Consider the following 24,938-nt stretch of genomic DNA (forward strand, 5'->3'; position numbering starts at 1 on the left):
CCATTGGTCCACAAATGTAACTATAAAGTATGTGACAAAATGTGACTACAGTATATATATTTTCCAATTTGAGAAACTGCAAGACAGTTTTAACTGGTTTATGAGAAGCTTATCTTCTGGGAATAATCTGAATGCCGATGAATGCTTCTTAATCCCGGATGTATCGAGAAAATAAAATAATCTGCATTTCAAAAGACAATCTCTGATTACAGAAGACATTTGAAAGGCAGAGAGAGCTCAGTAATCATACACTAACTAACCAAAAAAACCTCTTCATTTTTTATGCCTGTTTTTAGGGACTTCCCAATTCTTAGTTATGAAAGAGTATCCTACTCTTTTTTTCTAAAACAAATGCTTTTCTGACCACTATTTTATTTCGGGCTATATTTCTGCATTACCCCCAATGTCTCTATAAATAAAGTTGAGAAACATTTTCCAGTTCCCTTGGAGTATAAATAACATTTATTGTCAATCTGTTAAGTGAGATGGCAGACCGATTAACATCATCACTGGTAATTTAGGATGCCAAATGCATTGAACATAGAGTACAGTATAAAGAATATACTGTGTGTGTACTCTTCTGGCTTTCAGCCCAAGTAATGATGAGTATCAAAGCAATTTCATTCTGAGAAACGTTCACTGAAGTAATATGAATGAGGTAGGTACTTTAAAAAACAGTAACAAGTAGAAAAGAAATCTAAAATTCCTGATTCAAAATACAATGTCCATCTTTTATTACTTTCCTCATAGTTCTTCCAATGCTACTGGAATACAAATCATCACAATATTTATAGATAAGAATAGCAGAAGAGAAGCAGTGCAAAGGGTTTAATAGGTTATTTAAAGAACTGAGCACTTTTAAAAGAATTTGAAAAGGATCAAGACCCAGAGAAATAGTCCAATGAGCTGTAAATTCTAAGTATTCAAAATACTTAAAAACAGGGACAAACAGTACTTCAACAGAAACCAGAGGACACAAATTGTAACAAAGAGGAAGGAGAATTAAATCTAAGAAGAGAAAGCAGCTCTCTATACAAAAGGTTTGGGGAGTCTGAAACAAGTTACTCAGCCATACTGTTGAAACTCATACCCTGGTTTCTTCCAAGAAGCGACTTTCTTCCAAATAGCAAACAAAAAAAGCTGTGGGCTGAACTGATCCCTCTGTAAATGTTCTGATATGTTTTGTTCTAATTCTACATGAACATGAATAATTGTTGGAAAATAATGCTCAAAATACTTTATAAAGGAAGTATTGGTACAAAACTGATATACTGTAGCTAAAATTCCCCAAGAGAGAATCTTGTCTAACTTTACAAAGCTAGATTTTCAAGAAGGAGTAGTCTTTGATTGTACTAGGAAAAGACCTTGAATGCTAAATGTTTATTTCATTTGTGTTGCTATTCTATTTTATAATAGTAAAACAGAGGTAATCTATAACAGTGTATTTGATGTTTTATTTAATCACTTTAGAAGCTTTTGGAAGGTACAGAATCTTAAGGCTCAAGAGTAACCTTTTATTCTGCATTTAGAGGATGGTTTGTATATTGTGAATGATAGTGTGTACAGTATGTGCAGTATGCGCATGTGGTTTGGGGAACAGTTTTAATTGTCAGTCAATGAGCTTTTGAAGTGAGAAGTAGATCCACACACAGTGTGCAGTTCCATGATTAATAACACAGAATTTGTCGAATGGTACTTGTCAGTTAGAACAAGTGACAGGTCTCCAAGCTCCTTGATAAGGTCTTAACAAGACAGCAAGTGAGTTACCATATGCATTATAAAAGCAGCAGATATTATGACAGATTCGTCATTTGACAGATCTGCTTGCACCAGAGGTGTGCCATGTTTAGGTCTAAAAAGGAATGTATAGGCCACAGGATTAAGGTTTTTTTCTTTCCATTTGTGCTTAATGAATGTATTAATGACTAATGATATGGTCATCTATATCTCGATCTATATCTAGGTCATCTATAGCAAAACCAAAAAAGAACTGACAATTTAATTAAATCCAGCCCAATTCCTGGAATGCCAGATGTCTTCTGGTTTTCCAACCTGAGCAGTCAATTAAACAATTAACCTAATAATTTTAAATTAGACATAGTTTTTCTTTCTTCTTTTATAGTTGATTACATGAGATTCCCTTCATTAAAGGAACATCCATTCTTTTCTAAACTGCTTTATCCAGTATTGGGTCATGTTGGGGGGCAGAGCCTATCCTGGCAAGCAACAGGGACAAGGATGGATACATCCTGGATGGGATATCAGTCCATTGCAGGGCACACAAAGACACACAGAGACAAATACAGATATACTGTACTTATAGCAGGGCACGTTTTATAGAAGCAGTAGTGTGGGCCTATGGGAGGAGACCAGGAGGAAACCCACATGAACACGGGGCGAACACACAAAGTTCTTGCAGAGTACACTCCAGGAACTGAACCCAGGGCCCCAGTTATGTGAGGCAGCAATACTAACCACTATGCCACTGTGTGCCCAGTTTTCTAAAAATCAACTCAGATTACAAGCATTACAGTTATGCATTTAATGAAATAATTAAACAATGTAAATGAAAATGTGGATGGCACAAAAAAACAGAAGACACTAGGAATTGTAACAATTGAGATGGAGAGCCCTGATACAGGTGCTAAAGTAGTTCCTGTAACCAGTCATGTTTGCAGAATGAGTTCTTTTAGTCTACCATGGAAGAACTTACATTTCTATTAATCTTGGAGAACTGTAAAGATGTACAGTAGATACAGTACCATTACAAAACTGTGTAATGGGTTCCCAAATTATATAACCAAGTATGATTGGGTGTGCACATTCTAATATTAGGTGGTTTTGGATGTGTCATGGGGATATACTGTAGGGAGACTATTTTCAAGAGTAGGATGTGTATTGGTGCAGTGAAAGCTTCTGGTTAGATGTTTGTTTTGAGGAATATTTGTTTTGGCTATTCAGCAAAGTGTGCAATAAAAGCTTGGAACTTCGTCTTCCATCTGTGTTTAAGTGGTGTTTTCATGTCCATGACATAGATCTTTCACAATACCAAAATCTGAAGCACAGCAAATGCAGCATAAGTGGAAAATAAAATTAAAATATTTAGATAGGATTCAAATCTGGACAAGTACTATGGTATAAGTAGAAACTGGAGGAGCATTTAAACCCAAAGACAGGAGGCAGTTGTTTACATGAGGAGTTGAGATAGTATGGACCAAGCTACCTAGTCATATTGTTGATAGCTTTTAAAAACAGTTGAATGACATCCTCCAATCATTTACAGTGGCTTCTAACCTACCAGCAGACTATATGGGCTGAACATCCTCATCTTATGTATCATTATTGCGGTGACAAGTAGAAAACTGTGGCTAAGGATCTGTGCCTGTGACTGGAAGGTTGCCAGTTCAAATCCCACAGCCGGCAGAGGAATCCTACTCTGTTGGGCCCCTGAGCAAGGTCCTTAACCCCAACTGCTCCAGGGGCGCTGTACAATGGCTGATCCTGCGCTCTGACCCCAAGCTTCTCTCCTTGTCTATGTGTCTGTATCTCATGGAGAGCAAGCTGGGGTATGCAAAAAGGCAAATTCCTAATGCAAGAAATTGTATACGGACGATAAAGTTACGTTATGTTATGTTACAAACGTAAAAAAAAAACAGAAAATTATATAGAAATTAAAGATTGAACTGTTCTCTAGAATCTTTTTTACCATTTGATATCCTCAAGAGATTCTATCCACCCATGCTGTAGCTGTGAAACTTATCATGTAGCAACTTCATATGGCTGTACCAAATACCTGTCTTATGACTAATATTCTTCCCCTTATATAGTATTGATGCTCATCTGGGAGAGTTGTTAGAACTACCCAGTGGCAGGCATGATACTGCTCATGTGCTTTTTGTCACTTAAGTGGACTGCATTGGAACAAATTGAGTCATATGTTTTGCAGGAGCCTAAAGTCTACTGCCATCAATCTTTTTTAATAGAGACAATCTTGAGAATGTATTTAAGCACTGTGAACTAGACTGCTACCCGTAAAGATGCAGGCTAAAAAACAAAAACATATGAACAACTTCAGTCAAAGCAACAAAAAAAACCCTGTTTGGCGTAATGTGTTTTGCCATCCAAACATCTATCAGAACATCACAGAATTTTGCAAACAATTAATAACAAAGATGTATAGCATTCTATCTTTAAGATACCAGATACCAGATTAACATTAGATTCTACCAGATAACTGACATAGAGGGAAAAATTAACCAGCCCTTTACTTTGTTAATTTACTTAAGAGTAAGTCATAACAATGGTAAGCAGTCTGCATGGTATTTAAATAAACATAAAGGAAAATCAAGCACCCTCTCAAATCATGTGACGGGGACACTATACTGTAAACAGGCGCCGTCCTTCGGATGAGACGTAAAACCGAGGTCCTGACTCTCTGTGGTCATTAAAAATCCCAGGGCGCTTCTCGAAAAAAAGAGTAGGGGTGTAACCCCGGTGTCCTGGCCAAATTTCCAATTGGCCCTTACTAATCATGGCCTCCTAATAATCCCCCTCTATGAATTGGCTACATTACTCTGCTCTCCTCCCCACTGATAGCTGATGTGTGGTGAGCGTTCTGGCGCACTATGGCTGCCGTCGCATCATCCAGGTGGATGCTGCACATTGGTGGTGGTGGAGGGGAGTCCCCATTACCTGTAAAGCGCTTTGAGTGGAGTGTCCAGAAAAGCGCTATAGAAGTGTAAGCAATTATTATTATTATATTATCATCCTCCTTGATTTGCAGTTTGCCAGATGGATTATGCCATGAACTCTGTGGTTAAAAGAGGCCGCCTTGACCATAAAGGTTAGAAGGTAACTGACATTCCGGAGACTCAGCTGTAATTTCACATTACTAGTTCTCTCTCTTTTTACTCTAAAAACTAGTTGACCTTATGAAACCTTGATTTAAATACAATATCATTATATTAAATATATTATACCAAAAATATAATTAATACAATTCTTAAAATGTCAAGTAGACTCAAAGAAGTCACAATCTGTGTCCTTTTACTAATCTCTAGAGAGAACAGATGGTAAGCTGTAGATCACATTTTCCCTTAAAACAAAAAAGTAATTACAAATATAGTTTATAATTTATATATACTGTACATTAAAACCATGGGTTGAGTGCTGTTTGTCAAAGAAATATAATCTGTTAAATGACCGAATCATCTATTATTTCTTAGAAAAGGAGATTATGTTTGAATGACCAGAGTACCACTGGTTGCTCATAAACCAAGCTCCAGTATTACTTTTGTGATTGTATTTAAAAATATGACATATACCTAAAAGCTCCATTCTTCACATTCGCACCCCTTACTGTTAGAGCACATTACTACTGTATAGACAATAAATGAAGAATACTGCACACGTAGTATGATTACTTCTTTTAAAAGTTAAGCATTTCTAGGACCATGAGCAACAATTTATGATTATGCAGAATAGCCTTCTTGATTGTAATATATTCAACTCATGTTTAAGAAAACAATCCAACGTTTACATCACACTGGTGAAGGGTATGTATTCTTTATATTCCTCTTATGTTTCAATGGGCTTTACAGCTACCTTCTTAAAAATACATAAAGTAGTGCATGAGCTACTGAGCTATCAGTGTGATCTCACCACACTCCAGCACAATGAAATATGAACCCTGCTGATATCAGAGAGCCAAGTTTCTATACTAACTCGCAGTTCTATCAATAACCTTTACAACATACTTGCTGAAGGCCAAGGCTGTTATTTCTCTTTTTATTTCATGGCACATCAAACAGCAATGTCAATACATGTTCTGTAAACTCAAGCCATTGTTGAAAATTTTACCAGTCTTAGAGCTCTGTGAATTTGCCCCCCCTCCCCCCAACAAACAGCACAATGAAATCCACCACATTCATCAGTGCTGTGTTTGTATCGATTTGTACAATTGAAAACAGCATCTGAGATGCTTTCGTTCCCGTGAAATAGTGTCATCTTTTTTGGGTGGAGTCATGTGAGTGTTGTTGCTGTTGTAGGAGGGCTGAGTGATGACACACCCTGGAAAAAAAAGGCACTATATCTCGGAAATGAAAGCACCTCAGACACTACGTTCAATGGCACAAACCAGCACAGATGGAGCACAAATGGATGAGACCGGTTTTCCTGTGCCATTCCAGAGGGATGTTGACTGATGGCACATCCCCTAAAAATAAGGAGCTACATCTCATGAAAGAAAGGAAAACAAACACTTTCTACTGCACAAACCAGCACGAACAGAGCACTTATGAATGCGGTTGGTTTATGAGCTCAATAACTTATTTTCTTATTGAAATAAGAAGAAGTATCTGAAAAATAAAAAGCTAGTCTACCATCAAGTATGGGATTTTAATTTGTGGCTGGACAGTAGAATAATGTTTTAATTTAATACAGTATGAAACTCAACGACGGCATCAGGGTCCCTTAATGTCTCTTCGGTAAACACTCAATTAAAAGTAAGACACCACTGGATTGGAGAAACTGTGTTTATTGTGTGATGTGTGATTAAGCAACTGTTTTCTGCTTTTAAAAGCCATGGTACTGAGATTTCACTAAAAGCCTGAGAAAATCCCAAGAGGTCTAGCCAAGAAAGATCCTTTACTTCAATCAATAATAATTTAAGGCAAACAGGCCAAATACACATCTTTTGAAGATAGTGCTTTCTCTGAGACCCTGAGAGGATAGCTGCCATGTGTATGATAATGGCAACCTTACAGTATTGCATCTGAGAAATACTTCAAGATATTAAGAAAAACATGTTTTTAAAGTTGCATAAAGAACGTGATCTTGCATTGACGGATTTAATAAAAAATAAAAAAGTCATGCAATACTGGATGGTCTCAGAATCATGGGAATTTTTATTCCCCAAAAAAGCAGTTCATTAGTACACTAGAATGCCCACAAATGTTGGTAAACATTATTACAATGCATAGATGGTAGCCAAGATGTCAGCAGACTTAAGATTCACACACTTGCATGCAAAATACAACTTCTGCTCTACCGCAGTGCACCACTGTAGCTCTCTGAGATTTTTAAAATGCTGGAACATTAGGGACTAAAGGCATATTCTCACAAGCTGGGGTTGACTTTACCTGAAACTGTCTTCACAACTTCTGTGGTGTTTCTCAGCCCAACAAAAGAAAACTGGTAAAGCCTCCATGACCGGGTGTCTCCAACCTCAACCGAGCTCCTTTTCCACTTGTAGACAATTTCTTCTCTGGGGTAGCCATCTAGATGACAACAGGTTCACTCAGACACAACTCCGAAATACTGTTCATGATGCACATGCACATATAGCATATGCTACAAGAACTCGAATGTTCTGCGTTTCCAGATTGTAGTTGCCACAGAGCAAACATTTTTAGTCTTTAACCCTTTTTTAGTGAAATGTTTTACCCGTCACCATCACTTACTAAGCATGGTACTGTACATGCAGCACACAATGCAAAAAAGGAAAAGCATGTAAAGACAAAAGATTGATATTTAAATCTGTGTACATGAACATACATAATAGAATTGTTCTGCAAAGTTTAATTTACATTGGCTCAAAGTGAATGTCAGTCACCCTAGACAGATCAAAGACCTCCAAGCAGCACAAACTGTAAAACCTACAAGCTAGGCTGGCTGTAGTTTGCTTGAAACGTAATTCAAAACTTTTTGTTTTACTGATATATTTGAGCTTCTTGTATAATTGCCAGTGCTAGAACCTACTGTACCATACCTACACAGTCCTTCAATATGTCTGAATACTCTCTCTGAATGATCAGTTCCAGTCAAGGTTTCAGCTTCAAATATAATACACAAGCATATGGTTTCCTTGCCTCCAATTAAAAAAGCAGGAGAGGTGGAGAATATCAGTCAAGCAAAGAGAACCAGTGTGACTGAAAGAACATTAGAAAGGTCTGCAAAGGCGAGGAGTCCATTCGGAGAGTGCAAAGAAAGATAAAACGTACTTGTGATACGAACAATATTTCAGCACATTTTATGGATTAGGAAAGGTTGTTGATTTTTTGCCACTCAGAAAGGGTTTTAAAGTCCTTTGCTTCTAAAAAGTGCTTTTTAATGAAAGAAAAAGTATCTAAAGATAAGCACAAAGCAAAATATTACTAATAATGTGAATCCCTCACACTGAACTCTTTTCTTACGCAAGTCTAATTGATTCTTTTCCTGTAGAGCCTGTAGACATCGTAATACAAGTTGGATTATTTTTCAAGATGCCAATTTTGTGACAGCTTTACCTTTCCCTGGGCTCTTTAGTCTGCTGCAACTTGATGCTTTCAGAATATATATACATATATTACATACAGGTACATACATTTAATTTCAAAATATGTCACTGTTTTCTTGTGACAACATTTGGAGGAGTTAAACAATTTTCCAAATGACACAACAGCATTCTCTATATACTCTCACTTAAATGGCAACCTTAAAGTACACTGCAGTTAGTTCTCCAAAAAATATCTATCATCAAAACAATACACCCTCTAATTTATTTGGTATTTACACTTACTTTAAACTTTCAGACTTTCCTTTCAGGAAGGAGTGTGCATTTTGTTTTCTCTAGAGCAGAAAGGTTTGGACACTGACACAGAAATCCATACATTAGGATTCCACCACCACCTCCACTACCTCCCAGTGAGTCTTTCCTATCTCATTCCATTAATTATAGGGCCAAGGAAAAGCCAGTTCAGTTTTTCATTCAACTCTCATGGACAGGGGATACATTATTTCAAAGTATTTAATCCATCTGAATACCATTTGTGTTACAATGGAGAACCTCCTCTATTTACAGTGTATCAGAGCTGGATTTGAATATGTAATGACCATATGGCAGAACTTACAGCTTGAAAACTCCAGGGGGCAGGAATGTTCATCCATGGGGAAGTTGTTCAGTTTTAGCTGGCACTCAGCATCAATAGTCAACCTACAGTTAGGAAATTTATAAGCAGATAAACCATAACCCATTTCAATTACTTTAAATTACATTTTAAACCTTTGTCTTGTCTATGCACTACTGTAATGAGGTACATTTTAAAAAACAATCAATATTTCAATACTTATTAAGTACAATCGTATCGTCTTCTCTCGGTAAAACTCCTGAGATTTGAATTTCAATTGCCAAAAAGGAAGATTAACTAAAGGTGGATGTCGAAAAAATATCTGTCTTGGATGCTGATGATGAAAAAACATGATGATGTCTCTTAAAAATGCAAATTGCAACCTTTTGATTGACTCATATGTGCTTCATTTAGCCAATTGTAAATTCCATGAAATGCCCCATACTGTAAGTGATCATACATAATCCTTTCAGTAAGTAAAAAACGATGGCTTGCCTTAGGGTGTAAAGTATTCTCCCATCATTCCAAATCCTAAGCATGCGGTTTGGTGTTGTTATCCAGTGAGCATCAGCCTTCTTTGAGTTACGAAAGAAAGTGTCAGGTATCCAAATCTTGCCAACCATGTTACTGTTGAGTCGAAGGACTTTCATTGTGCTATTGAATTTCAGCCGTCTGTCATACCAGGTTTGCGCAAAAAATATATCAATTGTATACTCCTGTTAAGAAGAAAAAGAAGAGATCTAAACCAAATCATGCAACCAAAATATACCCAAAAAAGGTAAAAGGGAGCCTATACGCCCAACTCATCCACAAATTTGATAAATACACCAAATATATCAAGGGCCAATCTTTTTTTATTTTAACTTGAATTTAAAATGGCCTTTTTATACAGAAACAAGAATTGTCGAGAAACTAGAAGAGTTTGAATACTAACGCACAGCATTTTCTAAAAAGCATAGCTTTGAGGGCCATGAACCTTTTGTCCTTGTCAAACAGACCCGGTGGAGTGAACCATTTTGAGCCTTTAAACCACAGCAGTTAAAAGGTTTAAAATTAATTAATTTAAAACATCAAAATAAAAAAAAAATTAAATTAACAGGCTTCTTCATTGACCCTAAGCACCGTCTTAACCTTATAATTGCCTTGTACCCAGAGACAATCAGTGAAACACATCAAAATAATCTCTAATAATTACTATGCTAAAACTCATCAAAAAGCATTTACTATCATTCAATATTTGCACATTAGCAATAAGAAAGAAGTTTGAACATATTGTATATATACTCTTGAGTCTCCGTGCAGAAAAAATGCAATTAATCTGTATGCACGTAACAAATTAAACTTTTCAAGAGCTTAACCAAAACAGTTTTTTTTACAAAAAATGGAAATAAAGCAGAGGGTCTCAAATGTAAGATTTATCAGTCAAACAGATTCAGTAGAAATAGATTCAAGTTTATTCCATTTTTAGAACTTGGTGCAGTACATTCATGATTTCATCTGCACCCTGTGGAGCCTCATTTGAAACCTAAAATCCATCTAAAATGAAGGAATAAAAGTCCACTCTATCAATAGAGCATCTTTCTGCTGTGTGCCTTTAATGTTAAATACTGTATTTTAAAGATTCTACTTGCGTTGGAGAGACTATATAAATGCATTACAGTAAATTTAATACATGCACAGGACAAAAGCAGACACTGCTTTGCTAACTACAGAGAAACATTGTAAAAACATTTTTTCTTTATTAACTTTACTGTTTTAATTTTCTCCAGTCTGACAGCAGGGAAGAACAAATGAAATCAAATGAGAGACAATCAACGCTCCAGGAAACTGTGATTCATTTATCTAGATTAAACATATTTAAATTGCAAATGTCACAGCTGCATTGCATTCTTTACCAAAACTTGCTTAAAGGCTAGTATAAATAAACACAAAAGCTTCACAACAGACTAGACTACATTTATTTTGCTTCCTCAAACCTACAAATAAACATTGTTAAAGCAAAGAGCGTACTGTATGAGCCTTGCTGGTATTTCCCAGTCTGAGTTGTCCGTAAAAATAATAGTATTAGAAACAAAAGGTTTTTCATAGGGTACTGTAGATACAGTACATTAGATGATAGGGAATTGATTAATCAAAGTTCAATAGGTGCTTATTCATCTATACAGATGCAGCCATTCAAAATGCGCGGTTAAAAGCCGCGGTACAGTAACCTACCCACAAGCCACCGCAGGGCACCGCGGTAAGTGATTGGCTGGCCAAAATGACCAACAGGGGCACTCGTGGTGCATTGGTTGGTAGTGAAAAGATTTAATCATTTAATGTCTTTACTGTGCACATTTTAATCCACTTAGTTTTGAATATTTATATGGAATTTTACCACTAAAGGGAAATTTTAGTAGCTGAGCATAAAAAGAAGAGGAGCATAACGCATCTGAAGGTCATAAACGATATTAATTTAGGAACATAAACATTACTGTATGTATATAAACTGTACTGTGTATGGCTGGTCTTGATAGTTTAAAGAAAAAATACACACCAGTCTTCCATTTCTCCCTAAACATTTTAAGCATGAAAGTTTTATGAAACGGTACCCAAATATGCGATTGCTGTATAGAATGAATTTTAATTTTAAAAAATTATTTAACACGAAAATTAAGCTGTTTACATCTTCCGCCTGAGAACAGTCACCCGTTGCTACCCAACGCAGAAACACAGCCACTAACTAGCAAAGAGAGGACATTAGCTAGCCAATATGATAAAGAAATAAATGATTATTTTGTTTATTTCTTTTGCACATTTATTTGAACATTTCCATCGATTGTACAAGCACTTGGAAACTGTCCAATCCCTAGTTCATCAGGCATTTTACCGGTCTTGCGCCGGTCTGCGTCTTCTAGGATAAAATGCCAGCGAACTCTTGTTTTTATGTCCACTATAACAGACAATCTCCTTTGCTTTTAACCAAGCGTTTAATAATTTCCTAAAATGAAAATGATTTACTTTATTTCCCTCACGGGATCAATAAAAGTATCTATCATCTGTCTGAACTATGGGACAGAATTCTGGGGTCTCCCAATACCAGAGATTATGGTAGGGCTTCAGAATGGTGATTGGCTGACACCATCTGACACCCCTCTGATTGGAGAAAAAAGACGTGCTGGTTTGCTATACAGTACTGTACCAGGAAGAGGATTTATTTCTATTCGAAACTTGTATTTTAAAATTTTAAGAAGTAAAAACCTTACAGCGTACATAGATTTCTAAACTGATCAGGATCGTTATCTTTGTCTTATGCATAATAATGTTCACCGCTCTGTCCAGCAAATTAATAATAAACCTTATTTTATATAGCATTTTAAACGAATAAGTAATTAGATTGCTCATAAACCTAATCACTTGCTTTTTCTTTTTATTTAGGCTCAGATTTCAACTATAGATCGTATTATTAATAACCATAATAACAACCAACCAACAAAAACAACCATATAAACATAATACCAACCAAAAACATAGATAACAACCACAATACAAAATCAAATATATCAAACCATTATACTCTCGCAACTTCCTTCAATTATCATAATCCCGCCCCTTATGCAAAACCAAACCCTCCTCCCATCCCAGTTTATCGTCTTTATCATAAACAAAATCCACCTCAATTTTCAACATAAAGCATTACACAAAATCAATACCTCAACACTCCATACCCAACAACGATAATTCACAAACAGCCAGAACATGTAACTCCACATTCCCAAACAGACCTCATTTCCATAGCCCCTTATGCAAAACCAACATCCCTCCCCTGTTCTCTCTCTCCCCTGGCGTTTGTAATCGTTTTTATTTTCAAATAAATGTTTGCAAAGTCATGTATTTTAAAAATCTTAAGATTTTTATATTTATGTCTTTATTTAGTGGTTTCATTAGTGACAAAGGCTAAACTTTCTTGGAAAAATGTCTTTTATGTAAACCATGTTTGCTATTAATTCATTCAGGGCTAAAATATGTTCATTGTCGTCTAATGAAAGAAGGGTTCCTTTCGCCGTAGTTGGGTTGAAATTAGAAGCTTGCCAGGCCCGGATTGTTACACCAACACCTTAGCATGTTAAAGCGATTTCATTGAGGAGCCTAGCCTTTAACTAGTAAGTACTGTACTTACTGGGTTTTTGAGGGGGGGTGGTGTCTTTCTTTGGAAATGTCGCCTGCTTCTACTTTGAAAATACTTGTGAAACCGGTTTAATTAGTCACAGCCAGCACTCCCGCAGAGAGGGGGGTTGTACTTGCAGTGTATACAGTAGATGGGAAAGCCAGAGCCGACCTCTACGCCGCCCACGTGTTATGCTCTTCGTTAATGTCTAAGCCGGAACACATCATTATATCTCATTTTGTATTTCTTAAAAAAAAAAATCGTTTGCCCAGCCTAACAATAGTATTATTGTTATTGTTTTTAACCTGTAAAGCGCTTTGAGGAGCCACCTTTAAAGGCGCCATATACAATAAAGTTCATTTTTATTACTATTGTTAATTTGCTGGACAGAGAGGTGAACATTATTACACAGAAGACAAAGATAGCGATTTACGTTGCATTGTGCATTGTGCTGCTGTAATACAGTTTTAAATAATTAATAGTCTAAACAGTATCAGCTTTATTTATGGGTTTTAAATAAAGGCGATTTAAACGCGATTTAAATCAATATAAATGTTAATATTGTAACGCCTAGGTGACTATTCATTGTAATTAAAATGACTTAAATTTGATCATGTTGTGATATTTAGAAATATAAATTTGTTTGGTGCGAGTGAGGTTTTAATTAATCTCTGACTAAGGAAACGTTTAATTTTTTCAAAGAAATGTTTGTTAAAAAAAAACAGTAGGATTTGATCACAGACCATGTGACATGGGAGTCAGGAACCTAACCCACAGCGCCACGGGCAAAGTCACGTGCAGAGTACTGAAAAAGCACTACAGAAACATTATCAACAGACAATGTACAGCGTGTACTATTCTTGTGTTGCGGTACATGAATATAATTATATCATTATTAATTTCTTTAGATACGCGATTCCATATTATATTCCCTTTTAATCAAATTCTAAAAGTATGCTTGTTGACTTCGGTATCACGTTAGTTAAAGACTTCGATGCTTAATGTTTAGGGAGAAATGGAATACTGGTGTGTATTTTTTCTTTAAAGTACCGAGACCAGCCATATACTGTATGTTTAAGTTCCAAAATTAATATCGTTTATGGCCTTCACACGCGTTGCAGTATGCTCCTATTCTTTTTATGCTCAGCTACTAAGATTTCCCTTCAGTGGTAAAATTCCATATAAATGTTCAATACTTAAACAGGCACAGTTAAGACATTAAATATACATATACATACTGTATACAGTACAGTTTGCATACAGTAATATGTTTATGTTCCTAAATCAATCTCTTTTATGAGCATGTGAAAGGCATGGTGAATCAGTTCTCAAAAATTACTGTACTTTGCATGATTGGAAACAAATGCGTGATTGCGAAATGCTGTGGTGTTACTTTTACAAAGACGGTCAATGAAAAAAAGAACGTGGACAAAGGCAATACTTTGTTTACAGCTTGTCCAAGGTCATTCATTATTAATACTATTGGTAATATCTTCGTTAAAGACTTTGATGGCAACAGCTCAAACATGAGAGGTTGAGCTTTACTAGCTCCACCTTGCGGAAATTCCGGATACTATTATTTTAATTGCGGTATTATAGGAGAATTTACGGTAACTCGCGGTAGACCGCGTAAAGCGCACCGCAAAATAATGTGGTATCGCCCGCGCATTTTGAATGGCTGCATCTGTACATTCATCTACAGTGGTTTTACTCTAGTACATTAATGTAGAATGCTTAACAATTGCTAAAAAATTCCTGGTAAGATCACCCAAAAATAAACTGTTATTTTTCTGTTCAGGAAGAGCAAGAACATACAGTAAGTATTAGCGTAAGAATAAACACAAAGACAAAAAAGGAAAACCATACCACACTCTATGTCCCAAAATCTAAATTTTACAATAAAAGACAACATTCAAAAGACAGCATTGACTGACAGGATCTACAGTATAGTGATTCTTCATTGTACTTCTTTGTATTTTTGTACTTGTATATCTTTGCAATGCTTGTTACTATAATTATTTCAAAGGCCAAACAGCTTAAAAGGCAAAACTTAGATCAAAGTAATTAACAGCAACAGGATTAATGTCATGGGTCTCTAACCTTGTAATGATAATAGTATATTTGGACTTAACTTAAGATGGCCTTTTCCACACTATAACATTTACAGTATCTGAAGGGGAATGAAATGAATACACTGAAACACTGGAATAGGTTTTGTAACCCCATAGTCATACGAACAAAGCAATGAGCTGGTCACCTGACACTACACTACTAATCTTTTCAGCTCTGCTCTTTTTTTTTACATGGGTTAAATCAAGTGTGTCCAGACTGTAAATAGAATTCTCATGAAGATCATTTCATAGAGTCCAACATATACTGAAGATCCACCTATCCATTCAACCATTACCAAAAGCCAATTATAGCATTAAGAGTCACGACAACCCAAAGCCTATCCCGAAATGACTGTGTGCAATGTGGATAAACTATAGATATTTTACTAAAGACAACGCATAAACATTCTTCATAAAGAATAAGCCTCTTTAACAAGGCATAGAATGTTAAACATCAATATTAAATGTTTGTATTCATTTTACTGTTTTAAGTATTTTTTAACTTTAAATATTGAGTACAGTATCTTCCAATAATAATATGGATCCTGTAAAACATACTTGTAACTTAACCTACCTTTAGACTTTCAGGTATATTTATGATTTTTGATTTTCTAAATATAAATAATAGAATATATCTTTTATTATTATTTGTATAAAATATCTATTTATTAGTAATAACATAATGTATAGAATAATATGTTCATTTTCTAGTTGTGTTAATTGCAATCCAGACCACAGCTATAGTATTTTTTCCAGGAAATGGGTACATACAGTACGGTTTGAAATACTACTGTATATTCTTGTATGATATTCAGTTAAAACAATTACAATACAATTCATATCAAGCAAAAATATTCTAACTTTAGATAAAGCAAACAAAATGTGTTCATATATTATTAATAGTAATATTTGAAAGGCTTTACTTACCATATTAATAGCATTTACGGGACCAATGCTGTTTACAAACATGTCAGTATGGATTACAGTTGGCTTAACTGTAAAAAGAGTAGCACAATGTTATGTTATATTGTACGACAAACTTTCATAAAACATAAGAACTCAAGAAAGGTTACAAATGAGAAGGAGGCCAGTTAGGTAAGCAATCTAAAGGCTATAGTACAGTACATTAACCTGGACATTTACGCAGGAAAAATATAAGACTGACTGAAATTATAACTGCATACAGTCATGTGACAAAGAAAGCAAACCCTCTTTCAATTCAATGGTTTTACATATCAGGGCATTAATATCAATCATCTGGTCCTCACCAACTTCTATAATTAGACAAATCTAGCCTCAGATAATAGACAACACTTAACAGATTTCACTATGTCATTATTTATTCAACAAAAAGTAAGCCAAAATGCAGAAACCATGTAGGTAAAATTACTTACTGCTTCCATAAGAATTAAGAAGGTAATTCCCAGCATTCCAGATGCTGCTAATCAAATAAGTTGATCATCAGGAACTGTGACCACCTCTATAAAAGCAGAACTTTGGGCAGTTTGGTTGTCTGGAGCATTCAGGTGTGTGTTAACACCATGCCAAGGAGAAAAGATATCAGCAATGAACTCAGAGAAACAATTGTTGCTGCTCATCAATCTGGGAAGGGTTATAAGGTCATTTCCAAACAATTTGAAATCCATCATTCTACAGTGAGAAGAATTATTTACAAATGAAGAACATTCAAGACAGTTGACAATCTTCCCAGGAGCGGGCATCCCAGCAAATTCACCCCAAGGTCAGACCGTTTAATACTCAGAGAAATCGCAAAGAACCCAAGAGTTACATCTAGGGATCTACAGGCCTCGGTTAACATGTTAAATGTTAAAGTTCATGACTGTATGATCAGAAAAAGACCGAACAAGTATGGCTTTCATGGAATGGTAGCCAGGAGAAAGCCCCTTCTCTCCAAAAAGAACGTGGCAGCATGGCTTAGGTTTGCAAAGTTGCATCTGAACAAACCACAAGATTTTTGGAACAATATCCTTTGGACAAACGAGACCAAAGTGTAGATGTTTGGTCATTATGCACAACACCATGTTTGGTAAAAACCAAGCACAGAGTATCACCACAAACACCTCATACCAACCGTCAAGCACGGTGGTGGAGGGGTGATGATTTGGGCTTGTTTTGCAGCCACAGGACCTTTGCATCTTGCAATCATCAAGTCGACCATGAACTCCTCTTTATACCAAAGTATTTTAGGACAATGATCCAAAGCACACCAGCAAATCTACAACTGAATGGCTGAAAAAGAAAAGAATCAATTTGTTGGAGTGGCCAAGTCAATGGCGGGACCATATAAGAGCTGTGCATAAACGAATGCCCTCAAAGATCAATGAACTGAAGCAATGTTGCAAAGAAGAGTGGGCCAAAATTCCTCCAAAATGATGTGAGAGACTGATAAACTCATACAGAAAACTTTACTTCAAGTTATTGCTGCTAAAGGTGGTTGTACAAGCTACTGAATCATGGGGTGTACGTAGCTTTTGCATGTTGCACAAGACTTCTGCATGTTGGCTTATTTTTTTTAAAAATCTGTTATGTGTTGTTTGTCACTTGAGGTTAGATTTACCTAATTCTAGGACATGGTAAGGACCAGATGATTTTTTGTTATGTCCTGATATATTAAAACCATAGAATCGAAAGAGGGTGTACAGTACTTTCTTTTTCACACGACTGTATGTTTTATTTAATCAACGCATCTTCCACATTTGTCATGTTTTGGCATTTTTTCTCCTTGTTTACAATGCTCTGTAAACTGAATGCTGTGGCTACATAAATGATGGTTTGTTTTATAAGCAAAAGTACAGGGAAGTGAGAAAACAGAATTAATTTAGAGCTCAGCTGGAAAAGATACAGTATCTTAGCTTGAGTCTAATTAGTTCATCTGTTTTAAATTCAAGCAAAGCATTGCTATAAGAACTGATCAGTTTTACAATGACATAGAACAGAGTGACCACTACACTCAGGGGTTTTGTTCCTGCTTGTTTAAGTCTGACTGGTATAAGGAATGTCATTGAAATGATGAAAATTCTGTGTCAGACAGACTGTGAGCTGTGTCATGTCAGCCATGCCACTATGAATTAGCATCACAATTCTGAGGAGGTACAGTATGTGGTTAAGGAAAAAAGATGTTGTTGTTTTTTTTATTGTCATGGAACAAGCCTAAGGGGTTATATTAACTGAATCAGAAAAGATGCCCTGATGGACACTGTAAAATTCAGTAAGTGCAGTTAAGTATTCGCCAGTATTAAGAAATGTGTATAAATTGTAGGATGGAGAAAAGCAGTGATAGGACAAGTCATCAAATGTACTTTCTATGACATTTTCAAACTGCCACTCCAGCATCAGCTGGAGAAGTCACAGTATATGTGGCTCAACCTTCCATGTCGTGTATATTAAAGCTTTTCCTTTTAGTTTGCATTTTTTCTCATAACCTCATCTGCCTGCATCTTACAGCAACAGAAAGTGAAGTAGGGAATGATTGAAGCTTCCAGAGCTTTACATTTCACTGCCACCTGTCAATAATCTCTGACTGCAGGGTGGTTTAAGCCATTTTCAGTGGTGCATTTAAATCTAGATGAAGAACAGGAAATAAGGCCTATTTCTTCTGCCCAGACCTATTCAGAAATTTAATAATGTCTGTATTTTGTTTTCTAATAATAACATTTCACACTGTAGTGGTATGCATTTGTTTTTTCTTTTTTTCCCATTTCATTCAGCTCCAGTGATGCACATTACTGGAAAATGAGATAGATGATGCAATAAGGGAGGCACCAATACACAGTGCAATTGAACAGATTTTGACAGGACAGCCATAAAACTGAATTAAAACAAAGAAGAAACAATTTGATAGCAGGGTTAAGGCCATTAAATCATTTTTTTCTGGGTCAGTGTTTGCAAGCTTAATGTTATTGAAAAGGCTGCACCTCAAAAATATTTTACTTCATTTCATAGTAAAGACTACACACCACTAAATGATCTTGCAATATTATTTATTAAAATGGGAAAAAAATACATTGGATGCCCAGAATTAGATGCCTCCTCAATAAGGCTCCACACTAGTCTCTTGCTGCACTTAATTTGTATTTTCTATATAGCAGCCTTGGTACCTAAATCCAGATTTACCGCAGACATCACTGTGTTTCCAGACTATGAGTAAATAAGTACAGTACATGTGACAGCCTTGACCTTTATTTGTAAACTTCTGGAGAAAATGCTGTACCACAATGTACAGCAGAACGTTTACTGCAAAATAATATTTTTTTAACAATCAAGTGGTGTAAATAACAACCAAGATACTATCACCTGACATAACATCTGTATATACTGTATACAGTATAACCCTGCACACATACTGTACATATGAGAATAAAAACAGACTTGACACTTAACTGAGCTTTCTAGTTAACCAATGTGTGGTATTGTTTTAAAATAATACAAATAGATGCATTAAGCTTCAATTTATTTAAGATATAACAAATGACGATGATGAAGGTGGTGATGGTGTTAATAGCAACAAGTAACATTCCAATAATAATGTAAGCAAAGACGGAAACACACCTCCTATATCTGGCCTTAGCTTGTTGTCGTATCCATCTAGCAAGCTGTTTAAAATGTGTGTGACATCGCTTTCATATACTTTTGGAGTCAGCACCCAGGTTTTGTTGGACACTAAATCTTCATCTTCCTCATCTTCTTTTTGGAGAGATCTAAAAAAAGAGATGTATTAATAAAATAAAGAAGACCTAATGAGAAAGAAGACTTCTGAGTTTTTCAGGAATCAATTTCAAAATGACTCCATTACCAATATAAACATTTGATAAACTACAGTACATTTAGCCCCGGGTAAAAAAATGCAAATCTGCCTCCTATTGCTAGTACTGCAGCAACACATACTGTAAGAATAAACTTAATTTTTCAAAAAGTGACAAATATACAGTCTGTGGAACCAACTTAAACTAACTGGAATTGTCTCTTGGCCTAACCAAACTTTCAAATACATCTACAGGCAAGCACACATATAAAACATCTCTAACCAATTAAAGGAACAGGTAGAGATTTATTCCATTCTGAAAGGAAAAGAAAAGAGAAACAACATTATGTCTCTTTTATTTTCCTTTCAGCATGGAATAAATCTTTATCTGTTCTTTTGAAGCCTACACATACTGACACAGTTACAGTACCTACTTGAACATCTCTAACGGTATGTATGGTTAGTATGTATTCTGTAACCTGAAAGGTTACACATACTGTAAGTACAGTAACTAGAGACACTTACAGTACACATTCCATCCATACTCACAGCTACTAGCCATTACTAGTTTTAAATTATTGTGGGATTATGGGATTGTGGGTCGTTAGGATCATAGTTGGTAGCTACAGGCTTGTTTTTTGCTGTTTTTGGTTCTTTTCGATGGTGTACAGTATCTTTGTTTATGTAAAAGGTGTGTTCATAATCTATCTAGAAATGTTAATCAAAGGAAATGTTCATTAAAAAATGTGTTTACAATATTTTTAATGAACAGTTTTCAACTTTGTGTGATATTGAAGCACTTGTAAAGTATATATAGCAGCACCTGTATAACTGAGTAAACTGTTCCAAAATATAACCACACTGCACTATTTTTCAATTAAAGTAAATTAAAACAGACTCCATTTTTCTTAATACAATCATGAACAACATTGTAGCATGTGCTGCATAATGGATCTCAAACAATCAGAGTAGTAAGTAAAAAAATATATGAACTCTATGTTGTGTACTGTCTTTATAATCAATATAAAGTAGCAATTCAATGCATAATCCATAAATATGACATTTATAAAGGCTGGTGCCTTTTCTTATTTTACAGTACAAAACATTACAAAACAAAGTTATTCAGTATTTATTTGAGCAACCCCAATTTAATAAATCAAAACTATACTTTTAATCATATGTTCATCACTCTATTCATACAAGAATATACTGTATCTGCCTTTTTCAGATTAGATGCTAATCATGAATTTGTATCTCAATGGGCCTAACGGGATCTTTGTCGAAGAGGTAGAGAATCCCAACTCAAAATGCAGCACAGTCCAGTTGTAGCATAAATTCACATTTAAGTACAGTTTTGGGCAATGTGTTTTCTGTTAAACTTTGATAATTTTGGGAAGCCTACTGTTTTCAAGACATAACAAAATCTATAACTCCTTGGCACTAGAAATGACACACCTCCCAAAACAATTGCCTCTTTATGTTGTAAAGGATGGTGGCCATCTTGAGCAAGCATGAAAGTTAAACAAAATAGACTAATCAGTGAATACATCACAATATATAATTGTACTACATTCACTAGAAATGCATTCATTGCATAATGTAATGAAATGCAGAGCCTGAGTCATACTAGTATTATTAATTCAAAGAATACAATCACCAAATCTTATTTATTGTCTTCAGAAATGCAATGCATATGAAAATAAGTAGCATAAAGTAAAACAAATACAGCATATAATTAGTAAATTTGAGTCTGCAATGAAAAGCAACAGTCGGGTTTTGGACTGTACTGTAGGTACATACGTGGGTTTGAATCCTTGTTGCGACACTGCTGTTATACCCTTAAGCAAGGTATTTCACCCAGATATCTCCAGAAAAATCCCCAGTTGTATAACAGGTGAAAATATAAGTTGAAGGTTTTTTAATATGGAAAGCTTAGGCAAACTAGACATGAAAATGGTTTGTGAGTGCTTAGAGGTAGCATAATTATACCAGCTTTGTGAACATTAAGGGAGAATACTGCAGTATCAGAGAATACTGATTTTTTACTGATGTAATAATAGATTTTATTGCATCAATATGTGGCAAATATGGGTTGGATCAATTCATCTAATGTACAATTTTCCTGGTAAATTACCAAGGGAGCTGTTTTTTTTTAATAACTGCCCTTTAAACTGCAGTTTCAAAAAGATAGTTCCTACTAAACAGCAACAAAATGGAGGAGTGTTACTGACAAATACAAAAAGCATATGATCTGAGCATATTCTAACACAAAGATAATATGAATGGTGTATGATATGATTATTAATTAATAAAAACACTTCCAAATTCTGGAGGGTACAGAAAGAAGCTGTGTACTGTACATAACACACCAAGCTTTCAAATTGAGCTCTGCATAAGACAGCCAGTCAACAATATTATGTGGTTGCTGATGTTGTTTTGACATGTCAGGGTCAAGCAACCTAACAGAAAACTTATTCTCCTACATTACATTCTGGAGAGAACATAAGTAGTGCTCTTAGGTCAAGGAACAGTACATTCTCATTGTTAGTTTATTTCTCTTATATGATTTGAAAATCACTTTTTTCATTTAGCTATAGGTACTGTATTACCTGTTGTAACAGGTCAACAGCCAGTCAACAATGATTTTCAAAAAAATGAATCCTGATCACAGCATAATTTTTAATGAAGAGAATCTGTAACTATTTTATTGTGTGCTCATAAATTCTAGTCTGTTCACATAACCTGCATGGCTTTCATGTTGCCATAATCAACTGAGCCTTTAGTGTGCCTCAAATAAAGCACTAACAGTAGAACCAGAGACATTTCTAGTCCTTACCTTGTGATTTGAGACTTTTCTGTTGGAATATTCATTCTTACAGTATGAAACGAATACAAATTAGAGCACATAGATTATCTATCATCAAATAAAAAGTCACAAATATTTTCCAATGATAGTTGCAGAAGGTAATCATTCTCTTTACTATATCATATTATGCATATATAGCTAACTATAGGAAGTAATGACAGCAAATATAATTTCTTATGAAGTTTTCCTTTAAATCCTTATATTTGTTGTCATAAGGAAATATGCATCACAACAATGTCATGTAAATACTGAGAAAGTTGTTAAGGTAAATCAGTGGTGTTGAAAATGAAGCAACACTATCTGAAATATCACGTCAAGAACAATGAACCATCTTCTTCACCTGCTCTGACATAATTGCTAATATAATGTACTGCAAATGTGCATACTGTACCAGAATATCCTCCCACATAAAGACTGTTTAGTAATACCAATCATTACATGGATAGAATGTAATCATAACCACATAAAATGCATTTCTTTAAAACTATTTTGAAATTCAAAGATAAACAAAGGGGACATACTGATCTATGTATAAATATTAAAACACCTTCCCTAAATGTCTGTATTTTTAAAACTCCATTGTATCAATATTTAAGCCTTCTGCTTCAGAATCAATTCTTAGTGCTTGGGATTCAATCTGCACTGCATAAGAGGTTGTTTTCAATGGAGGCAATTCTATGAATATGACAAAACTATCTTTCCATCGTAATTAGCAAGATTCTTTCCTTTCTTTTGTGCTTCAGGTTGATATATTTTTTTCAATTTTCTTTTCTCCATTGTAGCCTGGATTTTCAAATGCAAGCAAATGTCTTTCCCCAACTTGCACACCAATGTGTAAAAAGCCCAGTGCAAGAATAACATATATAGAAATATTTTTTACAGCCATGTACTATTAGCCTTTGAAAAGCAATGTTTGAGGAGTATGACTATAAGGCAGAGATGAGTCACCCTTGTGAGAACTGCTCTCTTGGATCATTATAGTATGTTAAGATCCAGTGTGTTGTCTTCAGTACTTTAGTCAGTTCCCACCAGTCGAGGACATGGTAAAGTACAGTATGCATGTTCCATTGAATATTTTTCTATTTATAAAGTAAAGACATGCATGTGCTGTATGCATGTACTATACTAGATTACTTAATAAATCCACCCAACCAGCAATTCACTTAGTTGTTAAGTTTGGATTCCATAAGAAAACCCTAAAGGGCTAAGACAAATAAGATCTAGACTAATTCCCAGGATGAGCTGCAAGACCTGTAAGGACAGGTAAAAGAAACTAATTTAATTAACTCTATAAAAAAGCAAAGGTCAGGGAAGACCTACAGTAATTAAGTATTTAAAAATAGACAAGATCAAAGTAAACTAAAACAGGTATCTGGAGGTCATTTTAGGACACAGAACTAGGGGGAAACAGCTGAAGTCAAAGAATTTAACAGATAGAGGGTGCACACTTTATTAATTGAGTGCCACTGTAATGCATCATTTTAGTTACTATGAAAATGTGAATCACCAAGAAGTGTTCTAATATCTTATCTTAGAATCCTTTTTTTGTAGACTGTCAATAGTCCATAGGTCACAGTCATGAATTCAAGCAGGAACGGTACATAACAAAAGTAAAAAACAGCAAATGTAATGGAACAATAAATAAGAGACTCTTTTGTTAAATATACAGTACATAATAAAATCGATACACTTCATGCAACTCTTTAATTATTCCTTATTTACCTTCCTCATGGATATTTAAAACATTACAAATGGAGTATGATTTGTCCGTTGTGTTAGAGACATAATATAGATATTTTAAGTCGTAAATTACAATTTTTTAATATTATTTGATTGAAGGACAAATATGGTAACTTCTTACCACATTACACTTCATTTGTATGTTACAAAACAAAAACTTCAGTGGTTACTTGGTCAGAATTATTCTTCAGCACCAGTTAAACTGTTGTTATTTTCAGGGTTAATTCTGCAAAACAACAAAATCTTTTGAGTTACAGCAAGATTTGAAAACCGACTTACACACTGGCTGTGAGCTTTACATGTGTCTTAATAGGTACATAGTTGCTCTATGTTTTCCAGCAGCTGAAATTAAAACTGCTTTAATCATTTGAGATTTAAATAGACTGCGATGTAATCAATATGTTTTGTGATGATGACATTTTAGACC

The 24,938-nt window shown here is 35.1% G+C and overlaps 1 protein-coding gene across 3 annotated transcripts in view; it reads right to left on the reverse strand.

Moving 5' to 3' along the window:
• Positions 1-24,938, reverse strand: part of gabrg2 (gamma-aminobutyric acid type A receptor subunit gamma2) — a 43,119-nt gene that overhangs the window by 12,331 nt on the left and 5,850 nt on the right. For all 3 annotated transcript variants that reach the window (XM_088604054.1, XM_088604053.1, XM_088604052.1), the window contains exons 2-6: positions 19,713-19,861; positions 16,071-16,138; positions 9,386-9,601; positions 8,889-8,976; positions 7,140-7,277 (exon numbers count right to left, since the gene is read on the reverse strand). In XM_088604054.1, the coding sequence (XP_088460180.1) occupies positions 7,140-7,277; positions 8,889-8,976; positions 9,386-9,601; positions 16,071-16,138; positions 19,713-19,861 (659 nt within the window). The remainder of the gene's footprint in view (positions 1-7,139; positions 7,278-8,888; positions 8,977-9,385; positions 9,602-16,070; positions 16,139-19,712; positions 19,862-24,938) is intronic.

This window comes from Lepisosteus platostomus, chromosome 13 (assembly GCF_059453375.1).
Source record: "Lepisosteus platostomus isolate fLepPlt1 chromosome 13, fLepPlt1.hap1, whole genome shotgun sequence".
Classification (NCBI taxonomy): Eukaryota; Metazoa; Chordata; class Actinopteri; order Semionotiformes; family Lepisosteidae; genus Lepisosteus; species Lepisosteus platostomus.